The sequence below is a fragment of the Balaenoptera acutorostrata genome, chromosome 3 (genome assembly GCF_949987535.1).
Source record: "Balaenoptera acutorostrata chromosome 3, mBalAcu1.1, whole genome shotgun sequence".
Classification (NCBI taxonomy): Eukaryota; Metazoa; Chordata; class Mammalia; order Artiodactyla; family Balaenopteridae; genus Balaenoptera; species Balaenoptera acutorostrata.
Genome location: NC_080066.1, coordinates 34,505,744 through 34,519,089, shown reverse-complemented (window position 1 = coordinate 34,519,089; position 13,346 = coordinate 34,505,744). Strand labels below are relative to the sequence as shown.

At 49.6% G+C, this 13,346-nt stretch overlaps 1 protein-coding gene across 4 annotated transcripts in view; it reads right to left on the bottom strand.

The window, feature by feature from the left end:
- The window catches only part of CEMIP (cell migration inducing hyaluronidase 1), a 163,094-nt gene that overhangs the window by 43,054 nt on the left and 106,694 nt on the right, over window positions 1–13,346 (bottom strand). For all 4 annotated transcript variants that reach the window (XM_057543264.1, XM_057543265.1, XM_057543263.1 and 1 more), the window contains 2 exons: window positions 12,600–12,732; window positions 11,613–11,804 (listed from right to left, as the gene is read on the bottom strand). In XM_057543264.1, the coding sequence (XP_057399247.1) occupies window positions 11,613–11,804; window positions 12,600–12,732 (325 nt within the window). The remainder of the gene's footprint in view (window positions 1–11,612; window positions 11,805–12,599; window positions 12,733–13,346) is intronic.

Genomic DNA, 13,346 nt, shown 5'->3' with positions numbered 1-13,346 from the left:
GGGAGGTGAAATTACTTGCCTGAATGAAGAGGCAGGATTCACAGCGTTGCATGCTTATGTCTGAAGCCCATGGCAAAAATGACTATTTGTCCCTCAATTTCTGTCCCCTCTTCTTGCTTGTCCGTACTAGAATCTTCTATTTTAGCTAGACACAAGGCTCCCCGGGACAAGCACATTTCCCAGCCTCCCTGCAGGTCAGTGTGGTCACAGGATAGCAGAAGCAATGTGTGTACCCTTCAGGCGGCTCCTGCTCCCCCACAGGGCCGGGATATGGAAGCTGTGGGTGGGCCAGCCTCGCCCAGGTGGGTGTGAACATACCCTGGAGATGCCACAGCAACATGAGAGAAGAAATGCGGTCTCTGGATGATCCCACAGAGCTCACGCCCTGGACCGCCTACCAGTTGGGAGTCTTACAGACACAAAACCAACCCTCGCTTTAAAGCGGTGCAAATCCATATTCTGCTGAAGTAGGCAAATCTACGTTCTGCTTTCCTCAACCTCCTGTAGGGTGTGTGTCTACAACTGAATTTTCTAGAAAGAACTAGATTGGAGCTTCTGTGTCCAGCACTGCCGGGCTCTGGAGGCCACTATGGCAGCACATAGAACAATGAAAGAGAGCTTGCACCCCACTCTGTGTTGACCTCACCACCACCTCCCTCCCTCCCGCTGGCCTTGGAGGAGAGGAAGCTCTCTCTCCCTCGGACCACTGACCTCAGCCCCAGCCCTTCCCATAAGCTCAAGAGCCTTGAATCCAATAGCCCTCCCCTTCTAGTAGCTTCATGTCATCCCTCATTTGGGTTCATGTTCTGTTTTGAGACTCGTCTAGGCCTTCCTGTCTTTATTTTTTTTCTTGATGTTATAAATTTTTTTGAACTTTTTTTTTTTAATTGGAGTATAGCTGCTTTACAATTAGGCCTTCCTATCTTTAAAAACTAACAATCAAAAGACCTTCTTCTTTTTTTTTTTTTTTTAATCTTTTGGCTGTGCCACACAGCATGTGGGGATCTTAGTTCCCTGACCAGGGATCGAACCTGTGCCCCCTGCACTGGCAGCTTGGAGTCTTAACCACTGGACCGCCAGGGAATTCCCCCAAAGACCTTCTTGCCAGACTCTGCTGCCCCTTCTAGTTACTGTCAGTCACCTTCCGGCCATCGCCAGGGTCCCTCAACTTTGGTCTATACCTGCCCCTCTGTTTTCTCTCTGCTGTCTCTCTCCCACCCACCACTCCACTCAATCTCTTGTCAAATCCACTTTGCTTTTCCCTCCCGTCTCCTCCTCCTCCTCCACCTGCACAGCAAATGCACCTTAAGAAAGGTGCAGGGTGACAGGAGTTTGGAACTGTGTAACTGTCTTTGACTGTCGCCTCCACAACAATCCCAAATTCTTCTCTGGAATAAAGAGACCTCAGGCTGCCTCTAGATTCAGCTGGTCACTGAGACTGCTGACCTGGCTCGTAGGTGCTTTCTCTTCTTTTTGAGGATGCAACTGTAGAAAGAGCAATGACTTCTCATGATGATTCACAGCCTGAACCACACCACAGACACCACTTGGCTTTCACTTGACTTGAGCAACAGGGCACAGCTCAGCCCCGTGACACCACTGGTGCCCACGTGCAAAGGCTGTGGTTATAAAAGCCCTGAGCAGCACCCACTAATGGTGACCTCACCCTGCTCTCTCATCCCCGGGGAGGGCTGGCTTCCCTGCCCACCCCTTCACCCAGCTTACATCCCGTGGGTGGGTCTGCAGCCTTTCAAAGGATGTTTGTTGCTTTGGAATTCTGCAGACTCAGGGAGACGGTGGTTTCTTTGAAGCATCTCAGTTTAAGATGTGAGACGGGTGCACGGCAAAGCTGAGAAAATATTCCCTTTGGAATCGGTATTCGCCTCCTCTGGCCGCTGTAACAACTTACCACAAACTTAGTGGCTTAAAACAACAGAAATTTCTATTCTGATAATCCTGGGGGTCAGAAGTCCAAAATCCGTTTCACCGGGTCAGCAGTCAGGGAGTCGCCAGGGCTGGTTCCGTCAGGGGCTCCAGGGGAGAACCCGTTCCTGGCCTTTTGCAGACCCTCGCAGCTGCCAGCACTCCTTGGCTGGTGGCCCCTTCCTCCAATCTGCTATGTCATCACATCTGACTCTGACCCTCCTGTATCCCTCCTTTTTTTTTTTTTTAATTTTATTTATTTATTTATTTATGGCTGTGTTGGGTCTTCGTTTCTGTGCGAGGGCTTTCTCTAGTTGTGGCAAGTGGGGGCCACTCTTCATCGCAGTGCGCGGGCCTCTCACTATCGCGGCCTCTCTTGTTGCAGAGCACAGGCTCCAGACGCGCAGGCTCAGTAGTTGTGGCTCACGGGCCCAGTTGCTCCGCGGCATGTGGGATCTTCCCAGACCAGGGCTCGAACCCGTGTCCCCTGCATTGGCAGGCAGATTCTTAACCACTGCGCCACCAGGGAAGCCCCTGTATCCCTCCTTTTAAGGACCCTTTTGATTCCACTGAACCCACCCAGATAATCCGGGTTCACCTCCCATCTCGTGAGCCTTAATCACATCTGCAAAGTCCCTTTTGCCACATAAGGTAACACATTCCCAGTTGCCAAGGATTAGCACACGGACACCTTTGAGGGCTGTTAGTCAGTCCATAACAGAGTCCTTCTTTTAAAAAGTCTCAGGTAATAAAAATAAAAATTAACTTTTCAAAGAGTCTATTTACTGGAATTTACTGTTATCCCTTGAGCCGAAGGTCTGTGTCCTCTGTCAAAGGGATGCCACGGATAGGGGCTGTCAGGCCTTCAGTCTCATCCAGGGTCCTGACATCAACCAGTGGAAAGAGTTTAAAACAAGTTAGTGCTGCAGAATACTGGTGCCTCATCCTCTAGCACATCCCACTGTGGCTTCTGGTTTGGGTCACAGGGCCACGAGTCTGTCCAGTTTTAAGGTCCACAAGCAGAGTCCCCTCTAGCACCCACGCAGGAACCTCTCTCCCATCCCTGGCTCGTCCTCTGCCCATTGGCTCTGGGGCCTTTACAAGCAGCCAGTTACGAGGCTCTCGGGTCGGGGGGAGGTTAGGGTCTTCTGCAAAAAGAGTTTTGCCCGGGGTTCTGAGTGATCCCAGCTGTACAGAAAGCTGCACCCAGAGCAGCGTCTGATGCTGATAAGGAAAGAGACTCCCATGCATGCCAGCTTTGAACACCCAAAGTCCAGTGACTGATATACTGAGCATTGATCATAATTGTATCTAAGGATAGACAGTCAGACCCGGAAGGATACAGAATGGCTTTCTGCCGTCACTTAAGCCAGCTCCCTAACTTCACATTTGAGGAAATGGAAGGCAGACGGTGCTCAGGGCTGGCCTGGTGGAGACAGGGCAAGAATGGGGGGACATGGCCCCCAGGAAAGGATGCCCTTTCAAGCCCTTATGACTGGTGCTGGGGGCACTTTCTCTTCACCACCAGGCTCTGGCTCTGGGACCCACTGAGCGCCATGAACCTGGACCTTCGCCATAAGTACATGAAACGTGACACCTGTCTTTCCAGCACCTCTTTACTCTCCGTGGACCCTTGACTCTGACTTCGAGGGCTGAGCATGTCACCTACGTCCAGGGAGCAGTGATCTCTCATGATAGCCACTGGGGGTTCACTGCCTTTCCTCTCTCGCGGGGAGAACCTCCTGCAAGGGGGTAGTCAGCAGACAGCCTCCAGCTCAGGAGCCACCTGTGTTTGCTCCAAGGTCATGCTCTCCTTGGGGTCCCAGTGACTAAAGCACAGCCGAGGTCCTGGAGCCTGGCCACTGCTTCCCCACGCAGGATCCCCTGAGAGGCAGGCTGTGCTCGGAGGCCCCCCCTTTCCCTAGTCTCCCGAACCACCCAGCTCAGAACACTCCCTGCAGGTAAGTGGGTCAGTAGAAACGGACCCTTCTTTTTTCCCAGAGCTGGGCATCTCTCCCTAAGTACTTGCAGGCTCCTGGTCTTCCGGGCCTCATGCCTCTGGGCACGGTGGACCCAGACCTCTTCTTCACTAGTGGACACCCCAATGAACAGCTCTCCTGGCAACGCCCAGAAAAACTTCCAAAGGCTTCCTCAACCAAGCAAAGCCACCTGGGACTGTTCTTGGGGTGCAGAAGGAAGCGCTGCCTGCCAGTGCCCTAGAGGCAGTTCAGAGGTGAACTTGCCAAAGCAAGTGATGGGGGCCTGAGGGTCTGGTCCCGAGAGGCACAGCACAGAGCATGCTTCCCAAAGGGATGTTCCCCCGAGCCTCGCCACTCAGGGCTGAGCACATTACAGAAGAGGTTGCAGGGAGCAGCAAGCTCCGTCCTACCAGCCAGAGGCGCGGGAAAGGAGCTTCCCATGCAGCTCCGGGGAGCACAGCAGCTGCCTAGCCGCCCGCAGGATGGACAGAGTAAAATCCAAACTCTTGTGGGCTTACCCGCCATCACTCCCACACGTCCCCTTCTGCTCCAGCCAGACCCGACCACCCATCATTCCCCGAGCAAGCTTCTGCTCGTTTACATCTCAGAGCTTTTATCAAAGCTGCTGTCTCTAGTTGGGAGAGCCTCCTCCATTTGTCCATGGAGCGAATCACTTTGTCCCTCAAGATCCAGCTCTGATGGCTCCTTCTCAGTGAAGTCTTCCCCGACTACCCTCAGCATTAGCTTTTGCATCTTGGGGTCTCCACAGTGCTTGGGAGAGCCAGGAAACCAGGCCAAGCCTCCCCATCTCTAGGCTATGCATCTCCAGATTTCCAACCATCCCTCAAAGTGTATGCATTTCAGAGTTCAGGAGGCTCCTCTCAATTTGTCAGCACCTCCCCCCCGTAAAATATTGTGTCCAGGGACTTCCCTGGAGGTTCCAGTGTTTAAGACACTGAGCTTCCAATGCAGGGCACGCAGGTTGGATCCCTGGTCAGGGGCTAAGAACCCACATGCCGTGCAACGCGTGAAAAAAAAAAAAATGGTGTCCAGGCAGGGTGCTGACCAGAGGCTTCTGTTCCTGTGGGTGGCCAGAGGGCCTTGCTCGGGGATCCAGTGTCAGCACAACTGGAGAGGTGGCACAGTGGATGCGGAGGACCGTGGCTCTGCAGCCAGGCTGTCCGGGTGCGATTCTGACTCAGATCCTAGCCGTGAGTCCCTGAACACATTATTTAAGCTCCAGAACCTCAGACCCTTTATCTATAAAATGGAGACAACAATAGCACATATCTCGAAAGGTAGCTATGGTTGTGAAATGAGTTAATCCATGGAATGTGCCTGGAACAGCCCCGAGGGCATGGTAGGGGGCTAGTGTGACAGAAGTGACACATGCAGCTGTCCCCAAGTGAAGGCTGCAACCCAGGGCTCCCACCACTAGCTTCACGCCTATAATGATGGGGAGTTGGAAGATAACAGGTTTGACAGCTTTCTCTGTTCCACGGGGGAAAGCAGCCAGCGGGTAGGGGTGACTTCCAGGTAGATGGACGAACTGTGCTGATTAGACTCCTGGGAGCAGACTCAGTAAGACAGATTGAGAGCTGAAAGAATATTCCAGTCCCACCGCCTCCTTCCCCTGTGTGGAGCTCCCTATCAGGATTTTACACATCTTACAGCCAGTTTATCTGTCCCGCTGCTGCATTTACAGCCCACTCCCAGGCCACTATCCCAGGGAAGCTGTGCACCCCACTTTCCCAGCATCCCATCCTGTCTGTGGAACTCTCCCACGCGGCCTTCACCCCTCCCTTCTGTCTCCAGGCTCTGATACCGGAAGGCCAACCAGGGGAAAGCAGACGTGGCCAAGCCAGATTTGTCCCGAATAATTCACAAGGGCCATGAGCACGGATGAGGGGTGGGGAAGGCGTGGGATGCAGAGGGACTCTGCACAGTTGCCGCGCACAGGAATAAAACATCGACCTTTCCAAGTGCTCACCCTACGGCTGGCCCGGTTCCACAATCCGCCCTCTTCCGAGCCCTCTCTACAGGGCAAGCATGGCACTAAACACTCTGGGGTCGAGAAGAGTAAAACATCAAGGATCTTCCAGTGGGAGAAACAGACCCCTGTACGTGTGGCTCAGACCCAGCAGGGCCCAGGGATTCTGCAGGAGGGGGCAGTGGGGCCTGCCCTTCTCAGACCACGAGGACAAGCCCAGAGGGACTTAGGCTGGAGGGTCCCAGAAAGGCAAATTTAAGCTACCGAGCTCCCAGATTCCTCCTCCAGTCCAGTCATCTTTGAGAGAAGACATTGGGAACAGGGTCCTTCCTGGAGGAAGGACGAAGCAGAACATATCACCTTCGAGCCAGAGAGCTCTGAGTTTGAATCCTGGCTCAGATCGACCAAGTAGACTTGCTTGGTCTATACCAGCAACCCTCACTAGAAAGTTCTGAGATGATGGAAATGCTCTATTCCGTGCTGTCCGATATGGTAGCCACTAGCCACATGTGGCCAGTGAACTCTTGAAATCTGGCCTGCAGGGCTGAGGAACGGAATTTTTAATTTTATTAGTTTTAATTAAATTTATACAGCCACATGTAGCTGCTGCCTACCATATTGGAAAGCATGAGTCTAGACGTTTAATTCCCATGGACTTCAGTTTCCCCATCTGTGTCATGGAGAAAACAGTAGCACCCACCTTGTTAGGTTGTCATGAAGAGTGAGCAAGACGGTTTACGTAAAGTGCTTTAGCATATCGCAGGAAACACAAACAATGTTAATACTAATTAATAGTAGTACTTAAAAGTGTGTGATGGGGGGCTTACAAACAAAGTGGGAAGTTGAGAATGAAAATAGGGTAGAAAATTGAGGGGATTTCTTTTTTTCTTTTTTTTACTGACGAAGGATGTATTTATTTTAAACCATTACATAAGATTCAGCTTCAGAATCATAAAGAGGAGATTTCTAATTGCCATGTCGGGAGGTGCTGAAAATCACACTGTGGTTGGCAAAACTTTGAAATATTTTTTTAGATGATTCACACATTTTCATGACTTTGTTACCCCCATCTGTTTCTCGTCAGAAAATCCTTAACATGTAAAAAGGCCTGTTTACTGGAATTTGGGGGCAGTGAGGAAGGAGGATCCAGGAAGGCTGTGTCCCTCTCTGCAGCCAGCCTGGGGAGGAGAACACTAATTGGTAACTGGATGGGGGCACAGTTTTGGAAAAGAACAAAGCAGGTGGAGTCCTTGCTCCATGTCAGTGGGGGATGGAGGGCCAGAGAATGGGCTTGGAGCTGAAGAGGAGAAATGTGAGCCTCCCCAGGACAGACAGACAAACAGAAAGACACACACACACAGACACACACACACACACCCCTCCCAGATACCCCTCCCTGGGGCTTTTCCGATGCTGTCCACCAGGAGGTACTGTTTTCATGTAAGCCCTAAAGCTTCTGAGCAAGATGGTCCACTCTGAGCCTAGTAACTTTAAGGAGGGAGGGGCTCGGCAGGGTTGTGGGGCTGGTGGAGATACAGACACAGGCAGTCCTAAACCAGGGGCGTTTGGAGGGTCCTGAGGGGGATGCATCATCTTCTCCACTTACCCTTTCCTCCCTTGGTAGTCAGGGCCCAGAGCAGCCCCATCTCACACTCTGTCCCGCCTGCACAGCCCTCAGGAAGCCCCTGGAACTGTTGGCCAAACATTGCCACCTGCAGCAATGCACCATCATTCACAACCAAACCACGCCGTTGGGTGGAGGCGGGCGTGCCCCAGTATCGCACGGGTTCCTCATTCTCAGGGTCACTCTTGGCACACACCGCTGCCCTATTAGGACCTGCTTAAGATGAAATTTCCCCTCCAGGCCTAGGGTGCTCAACACTGAGGTGCAGATGAGGGCTGGTGTGAACAAAGTGCCTCTCCCAAGGGTGCGCCTCCTTCTACCTCCCTGCAGGCAAGGCCTTAAAGGCAAGCTTTCACCCGCCCAGAAGCCACAAGGGCAGCCCCAGCTCCATGGGTCACTTAACAGTGAGCAGTGACATCACCTCAAATGGCCTGAATGCCACTCCTGACAAGAGTCCCAGAGGACACCTGGCATCCCAGAAGGCCTGTCCACATGTATTGTCCTCAGGAGACACAGAAGTCACCCAGTGAAGACCCAAGGGTCCAGCACTCACTAGGAATTGCTTCTCTTGGTGCTGTCCTGTAAGTGGGGATCTAGGAAGTCTAATAAGCCATTGTACTCAGAAGAAAGCCCCAAGGTGCCATGTGGGGTCTCCTCTTCCTCCAGCCCCACGCAGCTCCCCCGTTTCCCTCTCAAGCTACCTGGGTCTTCTTCTGGAGCTGGAGCGCTGCCTGCTCTTCCCGGCACAGGGTCTTTGCTGCCCCGCCCCTCTTTCCTGGTTACCTCTCTGCTCAATCATTAATTCCTCTGGGGAGTCTTCCGCGCCTTTGCCAAACCCCCCTCTCCGATGCTCCCATCAATCCCCCATCTTCCTCTTCCACAGCCTTTCTCACATTTGGGATTTCGTTTTTATTGGGATGATTCTTTGCTGGATATCCATTTTCACTGCTGCCTAAGGGCAGAGAACTTGTCTATGTGGTTCACCATGGCTTCCCAAAGCCTGGAGCATTGCCTGGCATAGAATATGTGCTCTTTGTTTGTTGAATCCATGATGGCCTGCTCCTTGCCACCTCCCTGCGGGCATCCTTGTGATGCAGGAGTGAGGATACCTGTCTAGTCTGAGGGTGGGGGAAGGGTGGGGCATGCACGTTCACAGGAAGAGCCTCCGTACCCAGAAGCATCGGGACACGTAGACAGCTGCAGGCCTGGCAGACCTCGTGTGTCTGTTACTAATAATGACAGAAATGGCTTGCTTCTCTCCCTCTATAACTTCCTTTAAACTGGATGTCCCCAAAGAGCAGAATCGATAAGCTATAAAATATACAGGTTTCAACCACTGGCCTATGGCTCATGCCCCTTCCTTCCTTTCCATCTTTAAGTTCAGTTGCTAAACTATTGCACCTAATTCTACTACTAGTAACAGCTAACACTGATGGAGCACTTACCACGTGCTAGGCTCTATTTTATGTAACTCTTTAAGTATCTCTTTAACTCCTTTAATCTTCACAACAGCCCTTTGAAGTAGTTGTGATCATTATCTCCATTTTATACACGAGAAAACAGAGGCAAAGGGAAGTTACATAATTGTCTAACGTCCTTTGGCTAATAACTGCCATTCCTAGAATGTGAATCCTCTTTAAACTATTTTGCCTCTACAAAAAAAAAAAAAAAGTCTTCCTCAAAATGTCTTCAGAAAATGTGACAAACAGCATGACCCTCCCTCTAACATGATAAATCAGACCGTAAATAGCCACACACAGAGAGCACCTTTGCATCAAACAGTTTCCAGGGTGACGGTTCACGTTGTTGTGCAGTATCCATCACGTGAAAGCCCCTATGACAGATTCCCCAGTAGCCCAGAGCTAAGGGAAAGTTGCCTCTCTTGGTTTCCGGTCACCTTCCTTTTATGAGACAATATTAGTTAAGTAATTTGTGAAGTTCCTTTCTCTGCTCTGGCTGACAGGAAGCTCAGAGATACATTTTATGGTCTATTTCAGTAGCTTCTGCTAACTTCATTTCCCACCCCCCTTTCTGCTGACTTTATTCTCCATGCATCAGTCTTTCATTACTTAGACATGTATCTTTCACTCTGTTTTTTTTTGTTTTGTTTTTCCCCTGGATGAAGATCTACCTGGACTTGTGTTCATTCTAAGAGACCCCGAAAACTTTTCTGAAGAAGGTAGGGGTTTCAAACAAATTATCATTTAAGGTATCATTCTGTTACCTTGTCAAGGAACAAATGTTTGGTCATCTCAGCCTCTGCCCACAAACTGCTGCCTCCTTCCCTCTCTCTCGCCACACCCACCGCATCACCATCTCTGGAAACATTTACAGCCTTCCTTTTGCAGTTCTGAGTCTAGAGTTGGTGCCCCAGGATCACAGCTGCAGCATTTGTGGGTCGCCTCAGCTACATGCCCTCCAGGGTCCCCATCCCCATGAATAAAATAATGGCATTGGACTCCGTCACAGGTTCTCACTTTTTTAAACCTTTGTGCCCCCAATTTCTTTCTCAAGCACACTTCCACTAGCCAAAAAGATTCTGTTGAATTTTACCTTTTGTAGTTTTATTTCCAAAATAACAGATATTCTGAATATATTGGTAACACTTTCTCAATTCATAGTCTTCCTTCTACCCCCAAGTTCTAATACTTCTCCAGGTGCAATGGTTCTGTGGCAGCCAATATATATATTTTTAAATTTTTATTGGGGTATAGTTGATTTACAGTGTTGTGTTAGTTTCAGGTGTACAGCAAAGTGATTCAGTTATGCATATACATATATCTACTCTTTTTTAGATTCTTTTCCCATATAGGCCATTACAGAGTATTAATAGAGTTCCCTGTGCTATACAGTAGATCTTTATTAGTTATCCATTTTATATATAGTAGTGTGTATATGTTAACTCCAATCTTCCAATTTATCCCTACCCCCTTCACCCCCTGGTAACCATAAGTTTGTTTTCTATATCTGTAACTCTCTTTGTTTTGTAGATAAGTTCATTTGTACCCTTTTTTTTAGATTCCACATATAGCAGCTGATATTTTTAATGCCCAGTATTGATTCTCCTTTCTCTGGTAATACATCCCAATTTTCCTTTGGGGAGCGACTCTGTCCATGCAATGCAGTCTTAGAAGGACAGTCATTGAAGGTGCCCTAGCCAGAGGGTGAGCACATGAGACACCAGCCCAATCAGTGCCATCTCCCTGGAAGGTAACTTTTGAGCACCATGTCCCAGGATGTGCAAACAGTGATGCCTTAAGGATGCTGCCCATTCATTCCTGCTACCCAGACCCCTGAAGCTGCCCTGTTCCTGGTCCTTTATTGCAGCTTGGCCACGCAGCTTTTACTTAGTTCTCTAAATTGAATAGCCTCAATGAATTCGTTTTTTTGTTTAAGATAGTCAAGTTGGATTCTGTTGCTTACAACAAAGAACTCTAACTGATACATAACTCTCCCAGCTAAGAATAACTAACCTGGACTATACTTGAGGTCTCTTTTACCTCTAAGAATCTGTAATTCCAGTAACCTCACACAACATAAATGACAGGGCATCGAAGTCAAGATTTAGGAGAAGAAAAAGGAAAATGTGAAAGCTACAGAAAGAAGAGATTTAAAATTTTGTGGTAGGTTAATTATTGCCTAGCAAATGTTCATTCCCTCCCTTCTATCTTAATGGGAAAAATAGAGTTCCCCATTCATGTTGAGTTGGACCATGTGATCTGTTTTGGTCCATGGGAAGTGGGTATGAAAGGGTGCTAGTTCTGAGCGCAAGGCCTTAAGAGTCCTCCCATGTTTCAGTTCACTTCTCCCCCGTGAGAAGAGTATGTCCTGCGAAGAATGAGACTCACATGGAGCTGACCTGAACCCAACTCTCAGCCTGGAGCCAAGTTTGGTGTAGAGAAGCTGAACCCTAGACAGCCTGTAGATGCATGAGTAAGAAATAAATGCTTGCCATGAAACTTTAAGGATTTTTTTTGTCATGTAGCATTATTATGGCAATAGCTGACTGACACAAATTTGTTTTGATTTCAGTCAACTTTAAGCCTAACAATTTTCAGTTTCATCAGGCCTAGGGAGGGGTGAAGGAATGTCCTACCTGCTACTTTGACCTGCTTGGAGGCACAGGCTTTGCAGGGGAGCACCTGGAACTCTTCTGCCTGGTACATGGAGTAATCGGTACTGGCAACGACCAGGATATCTCCGGGCTTCCATGATTGTACATTGTCTTCCAGATTCAGGATGGTGCTGTTCACGTTGGTGTCGATGGTGACGGTGAGTTTCGGCCTCACTGTAACCCAAAACAGGAGAGACTGAGAGATAAAGCTTTGCTCCTGGCAAACTTCTGACTCCCCACCTCTTCCCTTCCCCTCCCTAAATCAGTAAATGCCAGGTTTGCCTATCCAAAACCCAAATCACCAGGCTCACCCCATCCCAGTCTTGGTACAGGTTTTTTGAAGTCAACAAAAACCCTACCAGAAAAGAGCCATTCATTAGCTCTGGGCAGGGGAATTTTCCACTAACTCCTTAGCTGGAGTTAAATGTGGTTGCCTCACCACACCCGCTTTGCAAAAGATGTGAAACAAATATAGTCCCTCTCAACTATTATTTTCAGTAGCTGTAAGCCGCCCCTCCAAAGAACTTCCATCCCTAATGACTGCCTTCTGGAGATGGCCAAGTGCCCCCGAGAACAAACCGACCATTTCCAATCCCTTCTAACGAGCACCTCGAGAAGCGGGTTTAAAATAATAGCACCCAAAGAGGCCATGAGCTGCGTGTCTATGCAGGGGAAGGCTGCAGGAAGGTCAGCTCTGTCCACTGCACCCTGGTTTTCTCGGACCAGGCCCTTCCCCTTCCTGAAAGGCATCTGGGCAGGGTGGAGCTCTGCTGGCTCCTGCCAACTCCAAGGACCCTCCCACGGCTCCTGTGTCACAGAAGTGCTCTCTATCGCGAGCTTGACAGGAGCACGGAGTCACTGAGATGCCCAGAGGCAGCTGACGCAGCCATCAAAACTCCCAATGCATAGCTGCCAGCTCAAGGAACCGAGCCACGGTTGCATTTCTGTCCCCAGCAAGGAGCTGCTTACCAGGCTTCCCACAGAGGAACCGCACACGGTAGCTCTGGCAGTCTTGGCCCTGGTCATAGCACACAAACCTATAATCCTGGCCTCTTTTGTAGACAACCTCGGTGGTGAGGTTAACTCCATCCACTGTAGTGGCCTGGGAACAGCATGGAAATTACAGAGCAAAGTCATTTCTTTTTGTAAAGAAGGAAGGTGATGATTAATGCTATACACATATACGCACGAGTCTAAAATTGTTTCTGCTGCAAAACTTATTTACAATGGCCTTACATTATTATTCTAACGTTTCCCCTTCTCGATTTTGTGTAAGAAAGACAGCATGAAGTCACAGGATGGATAAACATCTTGCCCGGGGTCCTACCCTATTTGGTACCCAAACCAGTGATTGACTGCCCTGGTGAATATTTTCTGGAGCATTTACAGCAAGCACACACTCTTTTAGGAGCTGGGCTGGCTGCTTTCTTACAACTTGTACCACTCACCACCACCAGCACCATCGAGAGTGGCCAACATTTATTGAAGACTCACTATGATCAATCCACTGGTGCCCAAATGTGGCCCCACATCCTGTGGGGAGTCCTTAAAAATACTCATGCCCAGGCCCCATCCTCGGAGTCTCAGATTTGATTGTGTCCAGGGGGAAGCCTGGGCATCAGAACTTTTAACGGCTGCCCAGGTGATTCCAATGGGAAGTCATGTTTGAGAACCCCTCTTGTAGTTATGGAGCTACATACATTATTTCATTCCCTC